General features: G+C 38.3%; 1 protein-coding gene across 2 annotated transcripts in view; it reads right to left on the bottom strand.

Annotated features, from left to right (window-relative positions):
• BANP (BTG3 associated nuclear protein) overlaps positions 1-23,130 on the bottom strand; it is a 250,865-nt gene that overhangs the window by 181,355 nt on the left and 46,380 nt on the right. For both annotated transcript variants that reach the window (XM_030581415.1, XM_030581416.1), the window contains exons 5-6: positions 17,830-17,952; positions 15,914-16,089 (exon numbers count right to left, since the gene is read on the bottom strand). In XM_030581415.1, coding sequence (XP_030437275.1) covers positions 15,914-16,089; positions 17,830-17,952 — 299 coding nt within the window. The remainder of the gene's footprint in view (positions 1-15,913; positions 16,090-17,829; positions 17,953-23,130) is intronic.

The raw sequence follows: 23,130 nt of genomic DNA, 5'->3' as shown, positions 1-23,130 counted from the left end.
CAACAGAGGCTGGCATCATGGGCCAGTCAGAGGCAGGGTCTGGCATCTCAACAGTGAATGAGAGAGGATAGATAGGATTAGGATAGACCGTGAAAGGCCTTGAAAGTGAAGACAAGTAGCTTATGTTTGATGCAACACAGAAGTCAGCAGAGGGATAAAAAAGAGAGGGGTGACATGGTCAAACAAATAGCTAGCAAAATTATCCTTGCTGCAGCATTGTGGACAGAACTGAGTGGAGCAAGATTGCTTTTGTTAAGGCCAGAGAGAGAGCAGGGTGTTGCAATAACTGAGACACAAAATAATCAGCGCCTGGATGAGAGTTTTAACTGTGTGGATGAATCAGGAAAGGCCATATCTTACAGATGCTATGCAGAAAGAATATGCAAGACATAAAAGTTACTCTTAAATATTGGAGCTTCGCTTCATGCTGACAAATACTTCTCACTCATTAACGAGTTTTATAAAAAGTGACAAAGAAACCTGTGGTACCTTATAGACTAACAGATGTATTGGAGCATGAGCTTTCATGGGTGAATACCCACTTCGTCAGATGCATGTTTTATAAAAGTTCTCCCATTACATTCTCAAATGTATTTGCAGAACAGACTGGTGAGTTTGAAAGTTTCTGTTGTTACCATGCTACAACTTAACCAGGTGAAAGACAATTCCTTGGAAAGTTTACAGCCATACATCAAAACCATTGAATTTACTAACATCAGAATGAAGAAAAATACCTGGCAGCTACTTGCAAGGACTTAATGAAAACCTGAGGAATCAATTGCTAAAATAAACTCTGTGAGTAGCTGCAGCAGAGATACAAAAACATCTATAGTATCTTCTCAACTTGGTGATATGTTTTCAGAGTCTGCATAGACACTTTTAAGAACATAAGAGCTTAAAAACATAATAACGGTCGTACCGGGTCAGACCAAAGGTCCATCTAGCCCAGTATCATGTCTACTGACGGTGGCCAATGCCAGGTGCCCCAGAGGGAGTGAACTTAACAGGTAATGATCAAGTGATCTCTCTCCTGCCATCCATCTCCATCCTCTGACAAACAGAGGCTAGGGACACATTCCTTACCCATCCTGGCTAATAGAAATTAATGGACAACATAAAACATTAGAGAAGCAGAAAAATCAGATGCCAAATCACATCTAATCACCTAAAGGTTCCTCCACCCAGGCATTAAGGGCAAGAAAGAAAATAGCTGAAAAGCACCAAAGAGAATGGCAGAACAGCTCAGAATAAGCCCATTGCTTAGTTACATGACAAGACCTCTCTTTCCATCATATAATTTGCTAGTCTGAAACCCAGTGACAAGTGCAGGGTTGATATGAGCATATAACTAGAAACAGAAAATATGTTACAAAACGCAACAGGAGGACTTGGAAAAACTAGATTGTCAAGCAGGACTTGCTGATGTTTTATGACAGGGATTCTCAAACTGGGGGTTGGGACCCCTAAGGGGTCGTGAGGTTATTACATGGAGGGTCGCGAGCTGTCAGCCTCCACCCCAAACCCCACTTTGCCTCCAGCATTTATAATAGTATTAAATATATTTAAAAGTGTTTTTAATGTATGGGGGGTGGGTCACACTCAGAGGCTTGCTGTGTGAAAAGGGTCACCAGTACAAAAGTCTGAGAACCTCTGTTCTATGATATGCCATCCCCATTCAATAGTCATCTTAAATTGCTATTTCAGGGATTCTGAACAAGGAAAGTAATAAGGAGAGAGCTAAATACTGATGAATGTAAAGACAGTTCAAAGGGTAGGATGTATCAATGAATAAACCATGTATCTAGTAGTGAAAACAACACATGAGCAAAAGAAAAAGACCCATGATAGGCATAAAAGTCCTGAGGGAATTAATGCAGCCCAGACATGACCCAATAACAATAAATGGAATGTGACTGATTTACGAAGTGTAGGAAAAGAGACCTTCTGACCAAGGTGTGGTAACAGACTTGTGCAAGCATACAAAGAGATAAGTAGAAAATAATTATGCAATAATAACCTTCAAGCCAGACGTTCTGTCAGCTAATGATCAGCTACAGTGAAGAATCCAAGTCTGCTTTAATTTTGCTTTGGGCCCATTTACAGCTAGTCTTTAACTGCCAGGAAATCCCTGACCCAGAGGTCATGACTGCTGCTACAAACCATGAAAATGTACAAATCCACAATTAAAATAAAGTAATTATCTTTTCAATAGAGATAGGCGTAAAGCACAATACCTGCATCCAGAGCACCACAAAATTTGGAGCGGTGGAGGGAACAGATCCAGCAGTTTGCTTCAGTCTTTACACTGAGAATTTAAAAACTAAACTTCATGCTGCTATGGTTATGTTTGTACTGGCACTGAAATCCTGGACACCATTCTCAGCCTTCTATTAGGTACAGACTGTAAGCTCTTCGGAGCTGGGACTGACATGAGTATAATGAAAACCTTACTTCCAGGTTAAGGCCCCAGTTCAGCAAAGCTCTTGAGCACATAACTTTAAAAACAAGTAGTCCCAGTGACTTCAAGGGGACTATTCATATGCTTAATGTTAAGCATATTCTTAAGTACAGTAGGTTCATAGGCCCTATTTGCACCTCCAACATCAAGTCAAGAAGTCAAGATTAAAGCTGGGCAAATGTTTTGGACAAAAAGTGTTTTGACAAAAAATGTAGATTCAGGTTGACTAAAACATCTGGCGAATGTGTGTCAATTTCCACAAATGGCTTCAGTCAAAATGAAAAAAAAATAAAATTCCAAAGTGTCAAAATGAACCATTTCAAGATTATTAAAGCAAAAACATTTTGATCTTTCTGGCTAGATTCAAAAGAGGATTTAGGCACCGCTGGAGGAGCAGGCACCACTGGAGGAGTGGGTGTTGGCAATAGTCCCCTTGGTGAGTGCACTGACTTGGGATCTGGGAAATCCAGATTTAAATCCCTGCTTCTAGAGCAGCATTTCTCAAATGTGGCCACCAGAGGGTTTTCTTGTGGCCACAGCCTCCTGGGTGGTGACTGGGGAGAGGGGCAAAGCAGTGGCTCCTCTCCTGGGGCTGAAAGGAGGGGTTGGGTCCTGCCCTACTCTGGAGTCACAAACACTGGAGGAGCAGACAGCTAGTGTGAATTCCCCACCTTCTCGTGGGTGGTGGAGTTCAGGCTTCAGACTTCAGCCCTGGGGTGGCGGGCAGCAAGCTCCAGCCGCAAGGCATCAGGCTCCAGGCACTGGGCTTCAGGCTCACCACCCACCTGATCGCCCGTGGCCTCTGCTGCCTCCTTCGGCCCCTAACCCATCCACCCCTTTGCCCCTGGCCTCCGATGCCTCCCTACCCACCTCCCCATCCAAGGCTTAATCTGTTCCCCGGCTTGTCATGGCTGAGTAAATCTGGGGGGAAAAGTGATATTTGTATGTTTGTTAATATCACTTTTCATTGTCTCCAAGCTAGCTAACAAGTCTGCAGCTGTGAAAAGTAATATTAACAATCATATAAATATCCCTTTTCACCGAAGCAGACTTACTAGTTAGCAATTCTATAAACAACCAAAAAACACCACCACCAAAAAAAGACAAGAACATACAAAGCATGTGTTTCTATTCTTATTTGTGTTTCTATTCAGTTTAGGTCCAGTAAAGAACAGAGAAAACCGTACATTGTTGTTGTTATCGAATCTACAAAAAAAGCCCTAAATAAATAAATTACAATGATTTGGACATGTATATGTACACATTTATCTGCTTTTCCTAAAGTTAATTAAGTTTTTTGGAAAAACTGTCACAGCGGCCACCAGCAAATTTGTTGTGAGAACACTAGAGGCACCTGAACCTAGGTCTCCCCGCTCTCGTGTGAATGTCCTAACACTCGGTTACGGGTATTCTGGGGTATGTCCCTCCCAATCTCTCCCGTTGAAGCTGTTCCACATTGTACCAAATATTTTAATAGTCACTGGGCCAGAGAAAGTGAGACCGACTCTATAGCTTGGTTGATAGGGCACTCACCTGGGAGAAGGTGACCCATGGGTTCCAGTCCCTGCTCCAGAGCAGATATTCAAACCCCAGTCTCCCACATCCCAGGTGAGTGCCTTAACCATTAGATAAAAGGTAATAAGAAAGGCACCACCATCTCTCCATTTTTGTGAAACGAGCCCTTCATTTCATAGAATTATAGAAATCATAGAAAGTAGGGCTGGAAGGGACTTTGAGAGGTCATCAAATCCAGCCCCCTGCATGGAGGCACAACCAAGTAAATCTAGATCATCAACCCTGACAGGCATTTGTCCAACTAGTTTTTAAAAACCTCCAATGAGGGGGATTCTATAATCTTCCTTGGAAGCGTATTTCAGAACTCAATTATCTTTATTATGTTTAGAAATTTTTTCCTCATATCTACCCTAAATCTCCCTTGCTGTAGATTAAGCCCATTACTTCTTGTCCTATCTTCAGGGGACATGGAAAATAATTGTCACAGCCCTCTTTATAACAACTCTTATTGTATCCAAAGACCTATCAGGTCTCCCCTCAGTTTTCTTTTCTCAAGATTAAACATGCCTGGTTTTCTTAACCTTTTCTCATAGATCAGGTTTTCTAAACCTTTTATCGGTTTTATTGAATTTCATCTTGTTTATTTCAAATCAATTCTCCAATTTATCAAAGCCATTTTGAATTATAATCCCATCTTCCAAGTTGCTTGCAATCCCTCCCAGCTTGTTGTCATCTGCAACTTTTATAAGCACACTCCCCACACCATTATCCAGATCATTAATGAAAATATTGACTACTACTGGACCAAAGACAGACCCTTGCACAGACCCCTATACAGCCTCCTAGTTTGACAGTGAACCATTGATAACTACTCTTTCAGTATGGTTTTTCAACCAATTGTGCACACACATTAAGGTAATTTCACCTAGATCACATTTCCCTAGTTTGCTTATGTGAATGTCATGTAGGGTGACCAGACAGCAAGTGTGAAAATCAGGACAGGAAGTGTGGGGTAATAGGAGCCTATATCAGAAAAAGACCCCAAAATCGGGACTGTCCCTATAAAATCGGGACACCTGGTCACCCTAATGTCATGTGGAACTGTGTCAAAAGCCTTACCAAAATCAAGATATATCTTGTCTACTACTTCCTCCTCTCAACCCAAAATCACTAGACCTTTAACCCAGTTAAAAAGGAAATTAGGCTCATTTAGCATAATTTGTTTTTGACAAATTCATGATGGATATTCTTCATAACCCTAGTATCCTCTAGGTGCTTACAAACAGATTGTTTAATAATTTGTTCCAGTATCTGTCCCAGATTGAGGGGTCAATAGAGGAGGTTTGGGAAAAAACTGGTAAATTAAACAGTAATATGTCACCAAGACCAGATGGTATTTCCCTAGTAGTTCTGAAGGTACTCAAATATGAAATTGCAGAACTACTAATTGTGGAATGTAATCTATTTGTTGGCTAAGAGTCAGCATAACCTTTGTAAAGGGAAATCATGCCTCACCAAACTATAAGAATTCTTTGAAGGAGGTCAAAAACATGGGGACAAGGGTGATCCAGTGTATATAGCATACCAGGACTTCAAGGTCCTTCACCAAAGGCTCTTAAACAAAGTAAGCAGTCACAGGACAAAAGGGAAGGTCCTCTTACGTATCAGTAACTAGTTAAAAGACAGGAAACAAAGCCTAGGAATAAATGGTCGGTTTCCAGAATGGAGCGAGGTAAATTGTAGTGTCCCCCAGGGACCTGTATGAGACCAGTGCTGTTCAGTATATTCATAAATGATCTGGAAAAACAGGTGGAAAGTGAGGCTGCTAAGTTTGGAGATGATAAAAAATATTACTCAAAATAGTTAAGTTCAAAGCAGACTGTGAAGAGTTACAAAGGGATCTCACAAAATTGGGTGACTGAGCAACAAAATGGTAGATGAAATTATAAATGCTAAGTAATGCATATTGGAAAACAATCTCAATTATACATCCAAAACGATGGCTGTTACCACTCAAGAAAGAGCTCTTGGTATCATTGTGGACAGTTCTCTGGAAACATCCACTCGATTCATAGATTCTAGGACTGGAAGAGACCTCGAAAGGTCGAGTCCAGTCCTCTGCCCTCATGGCAGGACCAAATCTATCCCTGATAGACATGTGCCGCAGCAGTCAAAAAAAGCTAACAGAATGTTAGGAATCATCAGGAAAGGGATAAATAATAATTATAATCCCACTATATAAATCCATGGCATGCCCACACCTTGAATCTTGCATGTAGTTCCGGTCATTCTGGTCAAAAATGAGTAAGAGTATGGAACTGCTTCCATATGAGGAGAGATTAAAAAGACTGGAACTGTTCACCTTGGAAAAGAGATGACTAAAAGGAAATATTATAGAGGTCTATAAAATCATGACTGGTGTGGAGAAAGTGAATAAGGAAGTGTTATTTACCCCTTCATACAACACAAGAACCGGGAGTCACACAATGAAATTCATAAGCATCAGGTTTAAAACAAACAAAAGGAAGTACACACAGTACAAAGGCTAGGAATAAATGGTCGGTTTATATTCTTCCTATATTAACTAGTTACTGATACGTGAGAGGACCTTCCTATATTTCCTTCACATCAGGATAATCTGAGATTGTGCCTTTAATACTCTCTCTTTCAGAAACTGCCTTTGCTTTTATTGAAAATACCCCCAACAAATTTTTCCTGACTTTTTCAATTTGCCAAAAACTCTGAAAATCTTCAGTTTTGGTTCAACCCAAACCAGTTTTTTTTTCTGATTATTCAGAACTGTCAGCAAGTCAAAAATATCAGTTATTCACACAGCTGTAGTCAAGATACACAAGCTCAGAAAGAGAAAATGTAACTTATTCCATGCTTCAGGGGCCTTTCCAGAAGATAGCCTAGATCAATGATTCTTCCCTTTTTCTCCCCCCAACACCTTCCCAAAATATAACAGACACACATCCGTCCCATACCTAATAGAAGCTAAAAGACCAAGTGTGGGTAAATGCACCATATACCTAAAATATATATATTGTTGGAATTACTATACACAACCAGGCCGTAAATAGCAGTTGGTGAAGGTCTCTGAGCCATTGTTAGAAGATAAATGGGGACAGCGTAAAGTGGGTGCCAGAATCTTAAATGAGAATTTTCAGAATTATTGATTTATATTTTTATAAACTTTAACTAAAAGTAGTTCTCAGACAAAAAAGCTGCAACAGTCGAATAAAGGTTGAGAATATGCTGCCCACCAAAACAACATTAAGAAAATGTTAATGCAACAATAATATCGGACTGCTAAACAAAACAGAGAACAAAGGCACATCTATCTATCACTAATGTCAACCTCAGATTAATCCTGGTCATAAAATCTCTCCCCCTTAACCATCTTTCATCTCTAAAAAATAAAATAAAATACACTTTAAAAAAATCTGCATTGTCAAAAAATGTTACTTTTCATTAAGAACAATGAAAAGAAAAAGATCTCTATGGACAGTCTTAAACTAAAGTTTCCTCTAGAGTAAGAAAAATGTAAAATGCCTGATGAGAAAGCGGAAAAAAAAAAAAAAGAAAAAAAAAACATTGCTTTTCATGAATGTTAACTCTGTTTTTATCCACCAAAACTTTTGAGAAGACGAGTCTCTGTTCAAATTGATAAATGCTGGCATGGCAAAATGTTTTGTTTAATACTTGACAGGTCATGCTATAACTCACAAGAATGTTTTTTTTAAGTAAGCATTTGTACTGAAACAAGAATGTCTCTCTATTCAGAGAATGACTGTTATCCAAAAGACTTCTGAAGCAGATGGGAACAGTGTGCACATGGAAACATTCAGGTAACTCATCAAATATCTAAAAGCCATACTTCAGAGGGAAAAAATGGATTTATAAGAACATTTAATGCTACATTTGACAAATATTCAACCTATCACCTTGTCACTCATATGAAAACACTTCATTGCAGATGGACACTCCATTGATGTGCTTCCACCACAAGATAAAATCTTCATATTTATGACCTTGACAACTAGAAATGCATATAGCAAAAGACTAAAACAGTTCATTTTTCTCATCATAACTGTAATGTAAATCGAAACAGTCACAAAAGAGCCAGCAATTTAGCCAATTCTAATCCAACGATTCCTCCAAATATTGCTCAGTGTTACCCTGAGCACACATTCAACAACGATAGGATAACAACAAACTCTGTCATGGATCTAAAGAGTGTTTAACACACATCTTTCAGTCTATAAGTAACATTTTCAAAAGCACCTAGTTGATTTTAGGAGCTTAAATTCCATTTTCAAAAGTGACTTTAGGCACTCAGGAGCCTTGTTTCCATTAACTGTCAATGAAACATAAGCCTTTAAGTGCCTAACTCTGTTTTGAAAATGAGATTTAGGTTCAAGTTAGTTCAACATTTCTGGAAGTTTTAACCTATATCACCTAGAAAGACTTCAGTCTATTTTAACCAGGGTGGGACGTTCAATAAAATGTATGTACAATTTTACAGGCAAATTACGTAAAGAATAAGAAAATCCCATACAGAAAAAGAGTTTATATTTCAGTTCCCTTCTTAGGTCTATAATCAACTACAAATATTAATTCATCAAACATTATGAAACATTTAAATTTCTTTTTTAAAAGTCTGTAAATTAAACTAGATGCAATCAAAAAAGCTTTAGTTGAGTTCACTTGACACAGAGCTCCCCCTGGAGTGTAAAATAATATATAAAAAGATTGTAGAAGATTTAACTTCAGAAGGCAGGATAAAAGACAGGCAGCTTTCAATCACACGTTTTTGGTATTCCACTGGAGATTTAGCTATGATTCTTGGCATTTAGTCCAATGAAGTAATTGTTGATATTAGTTATTTTGTCTTCTTATAGATACATGTAATCAATGCTTTAAAATTTGCATAACTTTGGTTTCTTATTTTCACTGGTATATTAGGGTTTGGCTATACAGGGACACTCAGGAAAATTCCAAATGAATTAAAAATGAGAATTTAACGTGGATTAGTTAAACTGTCCCTTGTGTGGACACACTCATTTAGAATTCTAGTGACCTTAATTCAGTTTAGCTTAATTTGCTTTGGAAGTGATTAAATATTGGGGAAAAAATTATATTCTGTTCAGATAAACCATGTCAGCTAAATCCAATAGCTGTCTCCTCAGTTTGATAAACAGAAATATTTTATGTAAAGGCAGTGAGTTAATTGGGGATTTTTATTCAAAATAATAACCAAGACAAGAGAAGACCCAGAGACACAAAAGTCAAAATATATCTTAAAAAAGAATACCTGGATGATAAACTTTAAAAAGTAGGTGTTGTACCCTCGTTAAAGTCTTGAGAAGTTTGAATTAATGGCACACATTCAACTAGTCTCATCTTTAAGAAAAAAAAATATTGCTAGCAGCTTTATTTGAATGGGGGATTTTCTGATGTGGACTAAGGTGAGCACAAACTTATTTTCACTTAGGAATCAAGTGAAGGCTTAAACCCAGAACCCCAGAAACAGAAGGCCTAAAGCAAAGCACCATTTAATCACTTAGAAACCAGTGGCGTTTATTTTTACAATATTATTTCTGGAAGAGGTAGTCTCTTCAAAAGAGACCCTCTGGAATAAAGGTTTCCAGCTTGCATCAACATTACTTGATCACCCACCCTCAGACACATGGTTTTTAATCTAAAATGCTTCACCATGTCCTTGTACTACACTTCACACAACCAGTCCTCACACACCACGCTTCTCTGATCTCCCAAGAGATAAAATCAGACTGTAACTAAGATGTTATATACTGTACAAGACACACACTTTATTAAGCCTACACTCAAAATGACAATAGGTTAATCTTTGCTGACAGTGTTATTAATAGCTGAGGGGTAAAATAAGAGTTCAGTATAAAGACTTATTTCTTAGTGGACTAATTAAGGATGCACCTGCTATTTTCTATGTCAAAAATATGGGATTAATGTAAGAATATGAGAAAGTAACGGTTATTATTTAAAATAAGCCTTTCAGCCTATTTAATGCGGACTCACACTGGGAATTTCTTGACCGATATTGTTCTCCAAAAAACACATGTTGTTGAGCTTTATCTTCAATACAGCATGATTACTTCATAGGCACCAGTTTTATTACTACAGTTCCATTTGTATTTCACTAAGTCGTCAGTATTTCCACTGTGAGCCCCATTTTAAGGCGGTGAAATTTAACATTTAAAAATTAAAACCGTGTCACTTTCAAATGCTTTTTTTCATATAAATTACTGCAAAATATTTAAAACTAAAATTCTGCAGGCAATAATTTGTATTTATAATATGGGTAAATACCTTAGGTTTTTATGAGTTTTTTTAAAGCAGACTGTCTTATTAAGAAACAAAGACTATCCCTTACCTCACATACAAAACTATTTTGAATAACTATTAATAAAAACAAGCTACAAAATTCATGATTTGGAGCTTCTTGAATCTGGGGGTTTGATTCAGTGCACCTCTAGTAGTACCTGGATTTTTCAGATATGGAGCACAAACTGTATTGCTAAGACTGAGCAAGACTATTGGGTAGGGGAAAATGGCCTATGTAAACAGCGAACAAACACCTAAATATGTGGTTATCCAATACTATGAACCTGATTCTTCAAGGTGCTAAATCCCCTTGCCTCTCAGGAAGCATTTATCACCTTACAAGCATCTGGTCCGTAGTGCTGAGTCTCTAGATACACTGAATTGAAATAATTTCCAGGTTAGTTTATGAAGCATCACAAGCTACAAGGAATGAGGCACAGTAACATCCACCAGAAAGGATTATCGTGTGATAGGTCTTGAAAGCCTATGGTATGTCTTGACATAATTTTGGCCTTATCCACACTGTCACAACATAAATTACCATATTCAAAGCCAGTTGTGGCCAAACTATGTTTAACATGGTTTATTCCTGCCTCTGTTGATAGAAAAAAACATGTTACCAGGGCCAGTGCAACCATTTAGGCGACCTAGGCGGTCGCCTAGGGCACTGGCATTTGGGGGGCGCCATTTTCTTCGGCAGTGACTGCGTCAGACAGATCTTCGGCCACCCTGATCGCCGCCAACATTTAGGCGGAGGAAGCTGGGATAGGGGAGCACGGGGAGGGCCGCCTGCAGCAAAGGGGGGGGGCGGCATGCAGGGGAACTCCCCCCTCCAGCTCATCCCTGCCCTGCCACCTCCCCAAGCACGTCGTGGCTGCTTCATTTCTCTCGCCTACCAGGCTTGCGGTGCCTAAGCTGATTGGCACCACAAGCCTGGGAGGCGGGAGAAGTGAAGCAGCCACGGCGTACTTGGGGTACTCATGCGAGAAGCATGGGTGAGTTGGAGCGGGGGGGTGCCTCAGGGCGGGGGCACGGGGGGGGATGGCACAAGGTGGAAGTTTCGCCTAGGGCACGAAACATCCTTGCACCGGCCCTGCATGTTACAATCATATTGGAAAACTATGTTTTAGTCTAGTAATCTACAAGAGTTCAAACATGGCTCTTCAACATGGTTATAACATGGTTTTTGCATATACTGACAAGTAATATAAATGTTATTATATGGGTGCTGCTCCTGCAAAGGCATCTAAATGAGCAACGACAGACCCTTATATCTCTGCAGATCCACAGTAGTCAGTCCACGTGAATCCCTTTACAGGATCGGGACTATCCTTTGACGGAAACCATAGCATTTCACAAACTTGTTTAAACATGATTATTTTTGTAAAGTAGATAGGACTAGATAATTTTTGTTGCCACTAAATAGGCTTACTTATTCTGTGCCATTTTGGCCTCTCAAGAAATTGTACAAATTTTTATGATCATTCAAGATTTCTCTGAACAACTTTAGCCATTCAAAATTCTGCTCTTTGCAAAATATAAGAATAAACTGCAACTTCTGGCTTTTATCAGTAAAGAAAATGAATCTGCAAGACAGATCTATCATTCTGCAGAACTTTTCTTATTAATCATTTAATTTCTGTGACATATGGTAAACTCGTTTCCTTAGTATTCTCTACAGCTGAGCAAAGCTTTCTCTAACCTTGGAGTGAAGGAGGGGCAAGGGAGAGGGGGATTGCTAATCCATTTCTCAAAGCATTCATAAATCTCAGAGATTTTTAATGGATGATTCTACCAAAGGTCCAAGGTAAATCGGATGTGAGACATTAATGGATTAGCTGTTTCATCTACATTTACATATACAACAATCACATAAAAGGCCAATGTCTATCTCTGTACAAACCTATGCCAAACAAGCATGTCAAAGAGGGCAGATTACAACAAATATTTTCATAGTATTAGAAACTTCATCCCTGCAACAAATAACTGACACAGAGCTGTATGAAATTTTAACAAATAAACCATTTGGTCTATATTTTGCTGATAAAAACGGGGTAGTTCCAAAAGATGAATTTTGCCATTCCAAAGGAGCAGAGGATTAAGGGGCTGGTTTTTGCAAGGTACTGAGCAACATCAGTCTCCCCTGTAGATAGATTCCCTTGCAGGAAAAAGCCCTAAAACCAGGAAAATTAAATCCATCTTGAAAGCCTGAGTAGTTGCAAAATCAGCACAATTTCAGTCAAACATGAGATAATTGAAATTTAAATTGCAGAGGATCTCTCTTCCCAGAAAGTGCACAGTCTTTGCAACAGGCAACATTTTAGTGCCACCTGACAAGAGTTTAGGAAAGAGTTATTGAATACTTTTTTGCTGTTGTAGGTATTTAACTACATCTGGATTACAATGTCACAAACTGTCTTTTCTGATAACACTGTGCATGTCAAAATTCTCATCTCAGAAACCAGTCAGACTTACATTAGACTTTTGCAAAGGCCATCTTTGGGAGAAAACAAACACATTAACGTGACATTAACCTTTAAAAATAAAATATATATTTATTTATATTACTTATTTCAATTTCCATTTTACAGGAAAAAAAACTTTAGCACATCCTCTAGGGCCCTTGACAATATTTAGAAATACAATTGTTATAATTTACTGTTCTACCAATTGCACCTCACTCATCCTAATGAATTACAGCCAGGTAAAAATCTAACAACAAGAAAGCCCCTTACTCATCATCCTCTCTGCTCTCTGGAAGCTAGGGAAAATACAAGAAGAATTTGCAGTACACTCTACTGGTCAACAGGCTTAGACGAAAGTAGATGAAGGAGGTGAAAATGAGTTCCAAAGTCAAGGCATACATCTACATTGCAGCTGGGAGCAAGCCACCCAGCCCAGGTAGAGAGACCTGTCTTAGCAGGGCTTGTGCTAGCATGCTAATAGCTAAGTGGACATAGCAGCACTAACGGAAGCTGGTCTAGCCACTGGAGCTCACGCTCACTCTTCTTCCTGTGTCCAATATCAGGGGGCTATCCCAAGCCTCTGCTGATGCCACAACATTCACACAGCTATTTTTAACATGCTAGCTTGAGCCCCCTAGCTCCAATTAAGGTATATACAAAGGGGCCCTCATTGAGAACACCATGTCTGCAGCTCTCATCTTTTATACTGAAGGAACTGCAAATTTAATATCTTTGCAGGCCACAAATGTGGCATGGAGGAGAGTGGTAAGCAGATCCTATGCCATTCAGGGCTTTCTATGTCAAAACCAGGACCTTAAACTCCACCCAGAAACCAAATGGCAGCCACTGCAGATCATGGAGCACTGGTGTAAAACGCTCACTGTAACATATGCTGCTTAGACCAAATGGGCTGCCAAATTCTGCACCAGGTTTAGTTTCTGGATATATTTAAGATGTAGCCCTATGTGCAACATATTGCACTAATCTAATCTCAAAGTGACAAAGGCACTTCTGATAGTCGCAAGGTCCAGCTGAACAGTCACAACCTTCCTAGGCATTGGTAAATGGAAAATGCACTCCTAGCCGTTGCTCCTACCAAATCATCTAGCAGCAGCCAGTGATCTAATCAGAATTCCACATTGTGAAAACAAACAATAAAACAGCAATCAGAAGGCCAAATACCATCAGTGCCATATCTTCCAGTTGCTTCCCCCAGCTAACCGATATAAACCTCAGTCTTATCTGACTGAGCCTCCTTCTCAATAGCTTTTTTCAGTGAGGAAGAACACACGTGTCCAGAACATGGACTGTAAAACTGAAGTACACCCAACACATCTAGTATCTCAGAGAGTGACACTGGCTGAAACTTGAGAGCAGATGACTTGGCATTCGTCCTTTAAGATATTCCCTGACCCTAACGAAGCAGTCAGCTTGGGACTAACTCCACATGATTTTATCCACAAAGTATGAACAAATGTCCTCACAGTGGGAGCCAATAAGACATGAACATATGTGTCTGAGAGAAGAATTTGACTCTGTAGACACCAGAACAGTGAAACTCAATTTCTTCACATACATAAATAAATAAATAGCCAAAAACATCAGCAACTGTACAAATAAAGTGTTCCAAGTCCCATTGCTACAGGACCTGATTTTTCAAATGGCAATGCCATTACTGTCCTCAACCAGCCTATTTTGTAATGTGGGAGCTTCAAAATTTGGATCTCCTGTCTTTCCCCCCCAATACAAACTACTTTTTGGACACAGATTTCGTCACGAGACATGTCAGAGGTTGGAAGAGTCAAGAAGCTCTCCATGAGAAATAGTCAAATCATTATTCATTTATTTCTGGTAGCGACCATAACCTATGTATATATAAAAAATGTAAAGTATCTGCCCCAAATAGCATGGGCCAACATTTTCAAAAGTGGCTAGTCATTCTGAGAGCCTCAGTTTTTGGGTGCTCAGTGTAAGATACCTCTGTTTTTCAGAGGGTAGATGCTCAGCATTTTCTGAAAAATCAGGTATTAAGATGTGATAAACTGAGCACCCAAATACTAATATATTCCCCTGTGGTGCATGAATATAAACACAAACTAACATATATGAAATAAATATAAGGAATGGTTCACTTATGAATTCAATAAAAGAAGAGTTAGTGGGTAATTATCTTAATTAAAAGACTCTATGGTCTAAGGTTCAAATTACAGCCCTCTGTTTAAAAATTAGTGACATGATTAATTAAACCAATTATTAAAAAAACCCTATGATTTATTGTGATTTTCTTTTTTTTACTTACATGACACTTTTCACCTAAAACATGTGTCTTTCTAATTGTTTTATATTTTCATCATTTTTGTGATTGCATAAAATATAGCAGCTAGCATTCATTTTCTATTTTAATACCCTATGTACTTACAACACGTAACAGATTGTCTACAGAAGACACATTTCAAAGTGCTATATTCTACTGTCTTTGTTTTGCAGAGATTTTGGGTTGTGTAGAGGTTGTAGAAAACTGTGAAACTGTGAAAACTGTAAACAATACATTTTTGATAGGAATTTCCTGTTAAAAAACTGTTTAGAGTTTCCAAAATAACTAACTGTTAACTTTCAGAAGAGTTCAGCATCAGTGGAATGGCATAAGTAGTTAAAGGAGGCAATGAACTGGTACATTTTGATGCTTCTCAGAGAATGCAGTTATTTCCCTAGTTCTCTATTTCAACTTTGAGATAGGACCAAAGTATTTCGTTATCGTTTTGCAAATCTTTAAATTTAAAAACATTGAAATTAAGTGTTCTTATACTGCTAATGCAAAAGAGTCTGTTAAATCAAGGGCTGTGCTCTGGGGCATACCTATTAAGTATTACAAATACACTTAATTTGCTTTCGCCTAGAAAAATGAATAGCAAGTTAAAGGAAACTGAATTATTTTGGCTTGTTACTAGGTCTTATCTGATGCTTCCTATAGGATAGGTCACTTCAACATTTTTTCATAGTTCTTTAAGGATTGAACTGTGACATGATCTCAAGAGCTTCTGATAGAATTTTAGCTCATTCCTCCACCCTGCTCATTTTGCTCAAACAGCCTTACAGTTTGATCACATACCTTCAGAGTTCAGTGTAATAAGAGTAACATTGTTCCCAATACTTTGGCTTCCTAACTGGCCACTGTTGGAAACTGAGTCACTGGCCTCAGACCCACTCTCTCCATCTTCATTGTGGCTATCATCGTGCCCTGGCACTTTCACAACAATGGTGTTCTGTCTACGACCGGGAACAGCACTGAGAAAGAAAAGAAGAATTCATACTTTGGCAAAGCATGATTACAGACTCAAAGAATGTAATAGACAGTTACTAGTGCATTAAAAAATATTAACAATTTGATTTCTTACTGATTATATGACTTTTCTTGTAAAAGCTAGTCTGTCTAGATCAGGAGTAGGCAACCTATGGCACATGTGCTGAAGGCGGCACACAAGCTGATTTTCAGTGGCACTCACACTGCCCGGGTCCTGACCACCGGTCCGGGGGGCTCTGCATTTTAATTTAATTTTAAATGAAGCTTTTTAAACATTTTAAAAAACCTGATTTACTTTACATACAACAATAGCTTAGTTATATATTATAGACTTATAGAAAGAGACCTTCTAAAATCATTAAAATGTATTACTGGCACATGAGACCTTAAATTAGAGTGAATAAATGAAGACTCAGAACACCACTTCTCAAAGGTTGCTGACCCCTGGTCTAGATTAAGAGCTACCTTGACAGCTGTAGCAGAATAACCCTAAAACTGTTTACATTCAGCAGGTGTTTGACATCAAGTAATGAATTACATACTATATTTCTACAAATTAAGTTAACATAAAACCCAAAAATCTTTTGATATTAACAAAAATTAATACACAAGAAGCTACACAAGAATTTTGTTTCTTCTTCAGAAAGCATCAAAACATGACTCCCTGTAGGACATTAAATAAAAATAAATCCATTTGCCTCTGGTTCAGATGAAGGACAATTTATAGAAAACTCAGGTTGACTAATTTCCTTCCATAGCTTTTAGCTATTCAGTTAAGTAAGCTTTAAATAAAATGTATATTCTATTAATTGTATGGCATGAATGAACTGAAGACATCTCAACTGACTCCATTAGCCTCCAAAAAGAGCTAAGAAAGTTTATAGAAAGAAACATGTTCTGTACAGATGAAAGACATTTTAACAATAACCCCAGCTTTCTAAAATAAATGTCCATGTGTTAACGTTATACAAATTGCACAAAAAAGCTGTACATACTATTCACAGATAAACGCATTAGAAAATGAAAACCTTTTGTAAGTGTCAATATTTGTTTAAAAGTAAGTGCTCTTTGGCTTGCTTTATAGTTACTATCTAATGTTAATTACTCAGAAGGTAGTTTGCTGTTTAAGTCTATTTGAAAATTTTATCAATGAAATGTCTATACACTACATACAACCAATAAGTATAAAGAAACTTCTTTACATAACTGTTAAATTAGCATGGCTTGTTACTTCAAACAGTTTTCTGTACAGATCCTTTATTTTCAAGTAACTAGTTCAAATCCAGCCTTGGCTACAACAAAAGTTACTACAGATGGCCACTGAATGTCCTTTTGTTAATGAATTGGTAGGTCTCAGTACCCTTCGAAGTCGACAAAAGTCAACATTGCAAAACCCGTCACAATGGGCCCCCTTCTTGGAGAGCTCAGCATGGATACTAAGGACTCAGTGGGCCAAAGAGACTGAATTAACCCTTCCCCCTCAGAGATGCTCCCTCCACTTCAAAGTTGAGGCACTGCGCTGTACCTGTTCTGTTGATAGAGGACTTTGCTGTGCAGGGCTGTCAATTTGGCCCTTTTCACTACTTTGTGAATATTTTTTCCTCAAGCTCAGTTGCCTAGGATGTTCTTATTTTGCACTTGTAATTGCAGTAGACAGACCTCTATTGGATTTCCTGTAAGAAATAATGAAGTGTAGGGGAAGGATTGCAATTGTTGCTACTAACTTGCTAAGGATATTTTCCAGAGAATCCGCTGTTCTGCTCAATGGCTCTTCCTGCCCAACCATCTTGGCTACTATTGAATTCTGCCGATCATTGTTCAGTATAACTGTAGTCTGTGGGACAACACTACAAGACAAAATCAGAGAGAAACAGAATGTAAAGAAGCAAACCTTTTTAAATAATACATTAACCCAAGTCTTTGTATTTAAATGAACTGTTACACTAAAACTGAAAGACAGTTTCTGGGTTTGTTTTTCCCCCACCCCCAACATCAGAGCTATATACTATGTATCAAATGCTACAGCTTGTAATCCACATATTTGGCATCCATACTATTCCAAGGGACTGACTGCTTCACTGAAATTATTAACAGTCTGTGACCCCTTCTAGGGTGATAAAGAATGTATCAACTCAAGATAACCAGGAGGAAATCTGTAAACAAAAATGTTACTAAGGGCCATCAAATTTCTGCTTTGGAGAATTACTACGAAGGTGAAGATTTTGTGAGGTAAACTGGCCATTGTACAATAAAAAGCAACATTTTAATGGAATATTTCCCCCAAAGGAAAAGGAGAGGAAAGGCATTCTGCTGTAAACTGAGCTGATGGGCTTAACTGAGAAGACATCTGATCTTCTAACAAATCTATTTTATTTTTTTTAGGACATGGAGACAGAACGGAGAAAATGGAAAAGACTCTAATTTTAGTTACTGATGGGACTAGACCATTGTTTGTGTGTATTTAATGTGCCAAAAAAATCTGATAAGAATTCCATGATCCAAACAAAAAATGCATAGGGTAACATTTTGGGTTAATATAAAAATAAAGGTAAAGTAAATAAACTTATTTGGCATGCAGTTTATTATTTTAATTGGTTTCAGAGATTACCATCATCCTATTACAAAAATCTTTCAAAAGCATGGAATAGTTTTGGTGTGCAAAACTAAATGTTTTCATTATACTCAATGATACGCGTAAAACACACATACATTTTCCCCTGTTGGGGTGGCAAGAGAAGACTAACTGATTTCTCAACACTGTACACATTTTTTCTATTGTTTTTATTGGTCAACATCTGAAAAATATCACTGATATTTATTCATTTTTCTTAACTTTAGTCTGCCATATATTAGAATCACTCATAAGAAATAACATGAGCAATCTGATAGCAATATTCTGTCTATTTCAACTGTTACATATGGTATGTTTGTGTGTGTATATGTATGTCTCCATATGCATGTGATGTCACCCCTTTCATGACTGGCCTACAGAGACAATAAGCCACATACTACAAGAACTAACAGTAAATTAAGGGAATTGTTCTTTATCTCTCATGACGGAAGTCTGTGTTTTATGAGCTAAAAGAACAGCATTCTAGCCCCACTGCCAAGGGATATGTGTGTAATCTATGTATAATTGTATCTGTTGCCCATAACAAATGGGATTCATTATAGATTGACAACCATCTGTTGGCTCTGAAGCCGTGAACCTCACATACTCTGGAGGGGGTTTAATCGAACTGTGAACAAGTACAGAACGTTCTGGGCCTTTTATGTGCCAATCCCAAACGTTAAAAAAGAGTCAAGTCTCAAAAGATCACAAGACTGGCCTAAAATCATGAGATTGTTTTAAATAATGCATTTGAAATTCTTTTTATTTGCTTTCTGGGTTCTGAGTGTTTATGGTGCACTTAATTCACATTTTCAAGCATTTCTCCATGACTATGTAATAGAATTTTTATCTAACAAAAGCTCAGATTCTCATGTAATCTCGTCATTCCAGCAGCTGCAGTTTTAAGAAAGCACTGAATATCACGAGACTCTTAATAAAATCATGAAAGTTAGCAACACTGGAAGCTGCCCTGCTCTACCCACTCCTTCCCATTGCTTCCCAGCTCTATTCCCCTCCTCTTCCACTTTTTATATGTACTAAAGGTTATATATTGAAGTTTTTAAGGACAGATTGAGATATTTTATTTAAGATATTTTATTTTTCTTTTAGACATTGTTCTTTTTATCATCACTTCCCCCATTTTCAATAAATTTTGAATGCATGCTTAAAAGTGTCACTTACCAAGGCTTAATTTTTAATGGATACGCTGAATAATTAATTGTAGCTATAGAGATAAATGCAGTAAAATTAAGCTTCTATTTACGAAGTCCTCGGGCTTTCTTCCCCCCACTCCAAAATCTTAGAACTCAGAATTGATATAAAATGGGAAAACCTATTTTTTAAGGAAATAACTAATTCATTTTTAAGAGCATTTTAAAATGTGCCTGATGGCATTTAGTTAACATAAGCCAACTTAAAAATGAATGGAGAGGAAACACCCTGATATAAGCCATTAATATTGGATTTAAGAGCCACATAGTGTGTTGGCTCCTCAGTACTGGGGGTGAATTTTGCTTTGCCAATACACTGCAATTTTTTGTTTCTCCTACCTCTTCTGCATTCACACCACAGCATGCTCACGGTTGCTTCATTCAGTGTTTCTGTATGAGGCCAAATTCGTCCCCAGTAAAAGCCCATGAAATCAGTGCTCTAGATGAATTTGGCCAAATGGGTCAAATGGAATACAAGTAGCGAGGCGATAGCACAGTGATTTGGCTTTTAAGCCACTATACTCCTTGTATGGCCACTAAATATGCTTTTGTTGAAAAAGAGCTGTCTATCACGGTGCATACACAGACTTATACAGACACCATGTACAATTACCACGATGAAGTAAGTCATTGTAAGCAAGCAACTGCCAAATTGCGTGTATTAAGTTATTCTTTTAGAACTAAATAGCTATTCTGCTTCAACAACTGCTGGGGAAAATAGTCTTTTTGGGGAGGAAACTGGGTCACAGCAAAACCAAAACCAGCTAGGAAGAGGCTCTATCTGGAAGCATTAAACCCTGGGTTACTAATCCAGACACAGATTTATTAAACCTTTGGCACTGGCTAATTTAACAGTGTGAGAAGGCTACATCTGGTTTCAGAATAACAGTACGTAGCTCCCCATCTATTGCCAGAAAATATTGATGGTAGATACAGAACATGGAAATAGAAACTTTTCATCTGCTAGTCCAAAGACACTTGTATTAATTATTGAATTTGACATTGGTCCTAAATATGAAGGCGTTTACAATTCTTAATGCATTCTACCATTCCTGAGGAGTGGAGCTGTTGAGGGCAATCCATGTCCGGAAGATGAGGCAAGTCCTTTAGGTAACCTGGTTCCTGTCCATTCAGAACCTCAAAAATAACTTGATCGAGATCTTAAATTTGGATCAGTATCCTATAGGGGAGCCACCAGCGTGGCTGATGTGCTCTTGGCAATGCATGTTGCTGAGGTATGCGGCTGTACTTTATACCAGATGAAGTTTATTCTGGGCTGATGTTTTCAAGCCCAAGCAATTACCTATTTGGGAGATAAAGGAGTTTATGATTTAGGCCACTTTACCAATCTGCAAGCATAATGACTTTTTTAAGACACAACAGTTACACACCAATGCCTCAGTCCTGTAAACTGCTCCACAGCAGAGGCCCCCTTGCATGGAGTTCCACTGAAATCCATGGGACACTACACAGGCACAAGAGTGTGCCTTCATAGATCAGTTTGTGGAATAAAGTCCCTTTACAAACACTCCTCCATCCTCCAAGATGCCAGGGCTTTTTTTATTAAAACAAACAAATCACAATACCACAGCATTCTGAACAGCTATCTACAGAACTATTGTCAAAGAGAATTCAATTCTGCACTTGCAAGAGAAAAAAAAAGCAAAATCTAGATAAGAACAGGACCTTCACATCAAGGTCTTGAGGGACAATATGAAGAAGTCTGCACAATACCTACAAAACTACCAACGAGCTCTACACCAGGTCAAAAGATTAAAAAACTTGGGTTTGTTTAGTCTGAAGAAGAGAAGACTGAGGAGGAACATAACAGTTTTTATGTATATAAAATGTTATTACAAGGAGAAGGGAGAAATATTGTTCTCTTTAAGCTCTGAGGATAGGACAAGGAGTAATGACTGTAAATTGCAAAAACGGCAGTTTAGGTTGGACATTAGGAAAAAATTCCTAACTGTCAAGGTAGTTAAGCACTGGAATAAATTGCCTAGGGAAGTTCTAGAATCTCCATCAGTGGAGATTTTTAGAGCAGGTTTGTCATAATATAATTCCAAATTCTGGACTTTAGCGTCCAAAATATGGGTATTAGCATGAATTTCCCTAAGCTTAATTACCAGCTTAGATCTGATAGGCTGCCACCAATCAGGACTTAGAGTAGAGCGCCTGATCGACTCTAGTCTCCCCCAGAAACCTTCCCTGGGGATCCCAAGACCCAAATTCCCTGAGTCTCACAACAAAGGGGAATAAACCATTTCCTTCCCCCTCCCTCCTTTCTTCCCAGCTCCTTCCCGCCCTGGGAACACTAGGAGATCACCTGATTCAACTCCGTGAATCTAACACAAAGAGGAACTTTACCATTCCCTTCCTCAGGCAATACAGACTCAAGCTTCTTTGAGCCTTAACTAGGAGAAAACACTTAAACAGGTCTTAAAGCAAAGCTTTTAATAAAAAAAGAAAGAAAAAAGTAACAGGTTTATCTCTGCACTTTAGATGGTAAAAAGTTACAGGGTCTTTCAACTTATAAACAATAGAAAGAACCTTTCTTCAGCAGAAACACAATTTAAGCTACTTTCAGCAAGTACACATATACTAATGAAAAAGAAAACAAATTAAAAGACTATGACCGCCTTTTCTAATTACAATTCTGAACAGATAAGAGACTGTAGCAGGGAGATTGGCAGAAACCTGGTTACACCTCTAGCCCCATCCAGGACTCAGAGAGAACAACGCCAAACCCCAAACCCACAAACAAAGGCTTCCCTCCCACAAGATTTTAAACTATCTTGTCTCCTGACTGGTCCTCTGGTCAGGTGTTTGGGGTCCCTGTTTGTTAACCTTTTACAGGTAAGAGAGACATTAACCCTTAACTATCTGTTTATGACAAGGTTAGACAAACATCTGTCAGGGATGGTCTAGATAATACTTAGTCCTGCCTTGGGTGCAGGGAACTGGACTAGAAGACCTCTTGAGGTCCCTTCCAGTCCTACAGTTCTATGATTCTATGAAAATCCTGGACACAGCCAGCCTTAGGAGATCTGAAAGAGGAAAATAATATAACATTTTATTATCATCTTTAGGTAGCCCTATTAAAATTGTTCCTCTTCCATAGTTAAGAAGGAAGCAGAATAAATAGACTAAATATTCAGCGCAGAAACTCACAGAGCTTATCAGAAGCTGCTCATTCATCA

This window comes from Gopherus evgoodei, chromosome 12, assembly GCF_007399415.2.
Source record: "Gopherus evgoodei ecotype Sinaloan lineage chromosome 12, rGopEvg1_v1.p, whole genome shotgun sequence".
Classification (NCBI taxonomy): domain Eukaryota; kingdom Metazoa; phylum Chordata; order Testudines; family Testudinidae; genus Gopherus; species Gopherus evgoodei.
The sequence above is the reverse complement of the archived record's forward strand: the minus strand, read 5'-3'. Positions and strand labels throughout refer to the sequence as shown.